Genomic DNA, 6,089 nt, shown 5'->3' with positions numbered 1-6,089 from the left:
GATTGGGATAGATGAAATGAAAGGTATGTTGAAATTGAGCTATAGTCTATCTAATGCTCGGAGAGAGTGGTATATTGTAGATGACGAGGACGTTTTTCTCTATCTAACATCAGTGGATAAAGAAGGACTTAAACATGTGTTGCATGTAGAGTTATTTAGCGATTTGGAAGCAAACCAGAGGGTTGCGCAACTTTCAAGAGTAGAGCGAGTAAGTTCAGTTGGTTTGAATTATGGGGAGCTGGTTTCAAATGGCAAAGCTGTTGATGTAGAAAATGCTGGCATTCTAACTATTTTCAACCCGTGTGAACAACAAAATGTTGTTAATGAGGAGGTGTTGGAGAGTTTTGTTAATGAAGAGATTATTGTTAATGAAGAGTGTGAGAATGTAGGACAAATAAACGAATTTGTGGCTGATGTTTCAGATTCAGATATGGATGATAGGCATGAGTATGTAGAGCTACCATTTAATGTCGAAAAAAGTCAGTTTAATGAATGGGAAGATGGTACAGGTCTTGAAATAAATCAAGAATTTTGCTCTAAGGAGGCTGTGCAAGACCTGGTTCATAGAGTTGCAAATAAGAACTGCTTTAATATTAAAACAGTTAAGTCGGATGCGGGTCGACTTATGCTAAGATACAAGCAAGCTTCAAAAGGTTGTAAGTGGTATTTACATGTTGCAAGAGTTAAGAATTCTGACTATTTTAGTGTCAGAGTACACAGAAAGATGCACACATGTTCTCGATGTGTCGCGAGTACAAGCATTAGTAAACAAAAAGGGTCAACACGATTAGTAGCATCTATTTTGCATGATGACTATCCAGGTCAATTCGACACCCCTACTCCTAAAAACATCATGAACATCGTGCAAAGAAGACTTGGTTTGCAGTTGTCATACTCTACTGCCTTGAGAGGTAAGAAACAAAATGTTAGTGATGTGCGAGGGAGTCCTGAAGCAAGCTACGCAAAATTGTATTCTTATCTGCACATGTTAGAGACGGTAAATCCTGGGACAGTAACCCAAGTGGAATTGGATGCAGAAAAAAGGTTCAAATATCTGTTTATTGCTTTGGGCGCTTGCATTGAAGGATTTAGGGCAATGAGGAAAGTGATAGTTGTGGATGCAACACATCTTAAAACAAAATATGGTGGTAGGTTAGTTTTTGCAACAGCTCAAGATCCTAATCATCACCATTATCCCATTGCGTTTGGTGTACTAGATGGTGAGAAAGATGTGAGTTGGAGCTGGTTCTTCAAAATGCTGAAAACTGTTATACTAGAAGAACCTGAATTGGTCTTTATGAGCGACAGACATGGAAGCATCATCAAGGCAGTATCTGAGGTGTACCCGAGCGCACTACATGGTCATTGCGTTTGGCATTTGTCTCAAAACGTGAAAAAAGCTAAGACGGACAAGAATGATGTTGCGCTTAAATTCGTGGAATGCGCTCATATTTATACAAAGAATGAGTTTGAGAAAGAGTATGGTAATTTTATGAGGAGGTTTCCAACAATGGCTGATTATTTGGATAAGAGCATAGGGTACTGGGAGAGAATGAGTTATGTCACTGTCTGTGTCCCTCTCCCAGTATAGACAACCAATTCACGTGATTGATAATTCATGGAACTAGGTGTCACAAATTCATATCATCTATGGGCTGAGGCGTGTATGTTTCTTTCACTCCTTTTCCACTCTCATGCGCCACACATCTTTCAAGATCAACCACTCGCACATCTAAACCCTTGATTTTTTCCTCTACATCACCAATTTTTTTGTTTAGCAAACTAAACCCTTTCTCCATAGTCTCCTTTAACTGTAACAGCGACAATGCAGGTTCAGGGAGTTCATCACCTCCGAATTCATCAACCTTCTCATTGACTTCATAGGGGATTTGAACATTTATGTGCTCTAAGTCTGTTTGGTAAACACCCTTCCACAATATTTTCTTCTTCTTCACGATAAGATGCTCTCTCCAACTATCAACAATGGGATCTATAAAACCTATCCCTTCATCAGCATAATTATCGTCTATTATGCGCCTCAAAAGAGTTTTCTCTTCCTCATCCGGTTTCAAGATGCTAGTTATATTCTACAAACAATAAATAAATTTAAATCAATACTTCTTTAAGGAAAACACAAACAATCGAGGTTCCAAGATACCAAACTCTAACTTTAATACTTCCAAGTGCTGCATTTATTTCATCCAATGAAAATCCTCGCATTAAACTTTCAGAGAACTTGTACTTGCACATGCGTGGACAGTCTTTTTCTGCGGGTACAACTACTCTGAATTTGCATTGAAGATGTGGAATACACTCAAATGCCAGAATCTACACATACTAATATCCAATTGTTAAAATCAACTAATATCCACAGTAATATCTAATTGTCGAATAATAATATCTCAATGTTACCTCCAAAGGAATGATGAACCCGGAAAAAGTGATCTGAGCATTTGGTTTCACGGATCCCTTTACGGATCCCTTTAAGTTCGTCATCGCCGACCGGACCCCATTCATACATTTATTGAATGAATGTCCCCATGGAAACTTCTCACAAGCATCCAAATCATCAATAACACTCAGAATAAACGGATCTATGTTTCCATCGGCCTTTGACTTCGCTACCACCATCTTGCTTAAGAAGTACAAGATAGTCAACTTTCTCCGGTCTGTACTGTTATTCTGCATTTCCTCTAGTTTTGCTTCCACATCACTGATTTTGATTTTATCATTTCTTCCAAACACCCTCTGAACACACTTGTAAGACCACAACTTTTTCTCCTTATAATAAAAATTGGGGTAATCATGGCAGTCCAATCCAGTTAAAAGCGCATGTTCTCTCAACGAATACCTAACAGGGACTCCGTTTACCACAAACCAGCATTCTCTCTGCATCTCCGTACAAGCTGTGCGAAGAAAAAAAATCCACATGCCTTGAATCATGTGATTTGGCTCCTGAGTCATATGGAATATGTGCTTAAACTGAGAATGCTCTCTAAACCATTTTCGTTCTGGCTCAAACTGATTAATGTAATTCACCGTCTGCGTCACAGAACACCTTGTGCCTAATTTAAAACTCTTGGTATATTCAGGTGGATAGAAGAACATATCCTCTGGCTGCAGCGGTTGATCTTCATCATCATCATTTGTATCCTGAAAATTCATACAAATTCACTTACTTAATCCTAACACAACAAAAATTCTTCTTTACTAGTTGTACAAAACCACTATTACTCATGCTATTGTACCTGAGCATCTGAGATTTCTTCTTCCCCATCACCTTCTGCTTCTCGTTCTTCTGTTGCTTGTGATAGTTCTGTGGGAAGTGATGGTTCTGTGAGAGGATTAGTTTCGTTTAGAGCTTCTCCTATTTCTTCAACTGCTATTTCTGTCGAATCATATACTCTACCACCATCTCTTACAATAGCCATTGCTAACAACAAAAAGAAACCAAAACAAAAAAAATTACATTATGACAAATACCAAAGAACAACCAACAACATGATAAATCGCTACTAATATGATTATCTACGACTGAATATGATAGAAACTAACTATTAAGATGCCAATTTCGACAAAGAAGATGAAAGTAGGCGACTGATCTTACAAAGAAGTTGAAGAACACAGTCGGACCTCGTCAGGGAGAAGGGTCGACGGAATAGATGACTAGCTGAGAGAAATGTTAACGTTGGACCTCGTCGATTCAAGCGTTTACTTGTCGGAAAAACGGACAAACTAGTCGGAAAAGGGATTCTGTCGGAATCGGGAGGGGAAACGGAAAACAGAGGAACACAGGTCGGGGGTCGGGGGTCGGCGATAGAAAAATCCTCTCCTCTCTTCTCTGTTACAATTAGGTTAATTTTAGTGGACCTCAATTTAGATTTTTGATAGATGGGTCGGGTTATAAGTTATATTCAAATTATGTCAAATAGGTTGGTTAGATATGTAATTTCGTTTTTTAGTGAAGAGTTTTTAAACTTTTTTTCCATTTTCCGTTTAGAAAATATTGTTCAATGAAATAAAAAATAAAAAGGTGGTATTTTTGATCAACTTTTGCGAGATATTGGCTTTCAAACCATTCTTCCCGCATTTTTGTCATTAAGTTGATTTTTTAGCCGTAGATTTTTTTTTTCTTTCTTTCAGTAAGTTATTTCTTCTTCTTTTGTTTTTTCTTCTCCTTTTGTGTTATCTTTAATTTAAATATCACGGCTGCTGAATATATAAAGTACTTAAGACAAAATTTTGGGTTACGTATTACTTACCTTTTTTAAACCAGTGTGTAATCAATTAGTTTAGTTGAGATTATTTAAGATTTGGTAGTCTATTGCTGCTTAATTCCCACTCGTGCAACTAGCCATTTAATTATTCGTCGTTGGACCGTACTTAGTGTTATTATTATCATATTTTACTCTCCATAGGTTTTGTTAACTGATTTTCGTTTTTCTATGGATTAGGAAAAAATATTTAAATTTGTGATTCGTAAGTAATTTTACTAGTATAAAACAGCTTTTACCTCTCAAGGGCATTAAGGTAAATGATGCTCCATTTGACCGGGGGACTTATTTTGAAATTTTGAATAATGAAGTGGGACTCCACGTGTTGACGAAAAACGCCTGACCAAACGGAAAAAAAAATGGAAATCTCCGTCAGTCAAATAAGTCCGTTACAGTCCGTCCATCCTGACACCGTTAAATAAAAAGTCGGTCAAAAGAATGGGCTTAAATTCTGGGCTTTAAAACCCTAAGCCCAATACATGAGCAGTACACACAAACCATCGAGTGGTCCGCGTAACAGAGAATCACTAAAATCCCCTTTGCTCTCATTAAATAAATTCCATCAGACGGCCTCTTCAACTTCATACGCCCTAGAACCGCTCTGGAGAGACGAATCGCTCTAGAACCTTCTTCTTCGACGCATCGTCGCCTTCAAGGTCACACTACCTCTCACGACAATGGAGTTCTGGGGTAAAAACGTTTCCCTCTCTTACTTCGTCTTCTTCTTCTTCTTCTCCCGTCTATAAGCTTCGTTTCCTGCACTTAGGGTTTTTCATCTTCTGGTTTCATCACTTTTTTCATGATTTTCCACTGTTTCTTCTTCGGAATCGTTTGGTTTGCTGTTCAGTCGAGTAACGAGAGATGAAATTAGTTAGTATTTGTTGTATAGACTGTTCGTCTTCTTAGAAAAATGGTTAAAACTTGAAAGTTTTTCTCGCTCGCTAGGTGTTTTAACTCCGGTATTTTTAGTTTCGTTGCTGAAATCGAAAACAAAATTTTGAGTTGAGGCTCTGCTATTCCATGTTGAATGGTTCGAAATGATGGATTTGTTGCAGATTTGTTGATTTGTTTTGGTTTTGTTGTACTATTTATGCGTTTGCAGGTGTTGAAGTTAAGCCTAACTCACCACTTCATGTGGATCCTGGGGAAGATATGCTCGTGCACATCTCACAGGTACTGTTGAATTGTGAGCTTGATTCTGAGTTGTAACAATGTATTTTACAGTGACGTTTTTTTTTTGTTTTTTTTATTGAAGGCTGCTTTGGGAGAGAGTAAGAACAATGTTAAGGAACCGATTCAGCTTTTCGTGAAAGTTGGAGGTCAAAAGCTTATTATTGGGAACCTCTCTCATGGCAAGTTTCCTCAGCTGTCCACGGAGCTTGTCTTGGAAAAGGGATTTGAGCTGTCTCACAATTGGAAGAATGGGAGCGTTTTCTTCACTGGTTACAAAGTTGATGCATCTGATCCATATCCTTTATACTGTTTCAATATTTGTTTGTTATATTGCTTAAACCTTACAAGCTTGTTGATGAATGTGATTTTGGAAACCGTTGTTTTACTCTCTTTTTTTTTCCTTGACTCTCTTTTTCCGTCTTACTGAGGCTGAGGATATGACTGATGATGAACCTGCGGTTGCTAAAGGTGAGTGGGGAGTTATATCTAGTCCTGCTATGTTTTGTGTCTAGTTATCTGATTATAGTTTTTATATAAGAATACTAATCTCTTATACTTTGATTTGATGTGGTCTCAGCTGAGCCAGCTGTTGCAGCATCAGGTGTGAAACAGGTGAACTTTCAATTGCCAAATGCAGAAGTC

General features: G+C 37.9%; 3 protein-coding genes across 4 annotated transcripts in view; 2 read left to right on the top strand and 1 right to left on the bottom strand.

Annotated features, from left to right (window-relative positions):
• LOC104709957 (protein FAR-RED ELONGATED HYPOCOTYL 3-like) lies at positions 17–1,591 on the top strand. The gene has a single exon (XM_010426490.1). It carries the CDS (start codon positions 17–19, stop codon positions 1,589–1,591), a length of 1,575 nt encoding a protein of 524 aa, XP_010424792.1.
• Positions 1,632–3,431, bottom strand: LOC109125986 (uncharacterized protein At3g43530-like). The gene is made up of 4 exons (XM_019228849.1): positions 3,249–3,431; positions 2,413–3,153; positions 2,140–2,328; positions 1,632–2,087 (listed from the first exon to the last, which is right to left on the bottom strand). Exons 1-4 carry the CDS (start codon positions 3,429–3,431, stop codon positions 1,632–1,634), a joined length of 1,569 nt encoding a protein of 522 aa, XP_019084394.1.
• LOC104708747 (histone deacetylase HDT3-like) overlaps positions 4,830–6,089 on the top strand; it is an 8,253-nt gene continuing 6,993 nt past the window's right edge. The window contains exons 1-5 of one of the 2 annotated variants that reach the window (XM_019228995.1): positions 4,830–4,964; positions 5,377–5,447; positions 5,530–5,741; positions 5,872–5,915; positions 6,025–6,078. In XM_019228995.1, the coding sequence (XP_019084540.1) occupies positions 4,952–4,964; positions 5,377–5,447; positions 5,530–5,741; positions 5,872–5,915; positions 6,025–6,078 (394 nt within the window). In that variant the 5' untranslated portion in view covers positions 4,830–4,951. The remainder of the gene's footprint in view (positions 4,965–5,376; positions 5,448–5,529; positions 5,742–5,871; positions 5,916–6,024; positions 6,079–6,089) is intronic. The other variant, XM_019228994.1, reaches the window with a different exon arrangement.

This window comes from Camelina sativa, chromosome 8 (assembly GCF_000633955.1).
Source record: "Camelina sativa cultivar DH55 chromosome 8, Cs, whole genome shotgun sequence".
Classification (NCBI taxonomy): Eukaryota; Viridiplantae; Streptophyta; class Magnoliopsida; order Brassicales; family Brassicaceae; genus Camelina; species Camelina sativa.
Note: the sequence above shows the minus strand (reverse complement) of the source record. Positions and strands in the feature narration are given on the sequence as shown.

What these genes read in the sequence shown, in the direction of transcription:
- LOC104709957 (XM_010426490.1), top strand. Translation starts at nt 17, where the DNA reads ATGAAAGGTATGTTGAAATTGAGCTATAGTCTATCTAATGCTCGGAGA.
- LOC109125986 (XM_019228849.1), bottom strand. Translation starts at nt 3,431, where the DNA reads ATGGCTATTGTAAGAGATGGTGGTAGAGTATATGATTCGACAGAAATA. An exon ending in AAGAAATCTCAGATGCTCAG is followed by an intron (nt 3,154 to 3,248) that starts GTACAATAGCAT and finishes ATGAATTTTCAG; the next exon opens with GATACAAATGATGATGATGA. An exon ending in GGTATCTTGGAACCTCGATT is followed by an intron (nt 2,088 to 2,139) that starts GTTTGTGTTTTC and finishes TATTGTTTGTAG; the next exon opens with AATATAACTAGCATCTTGAA.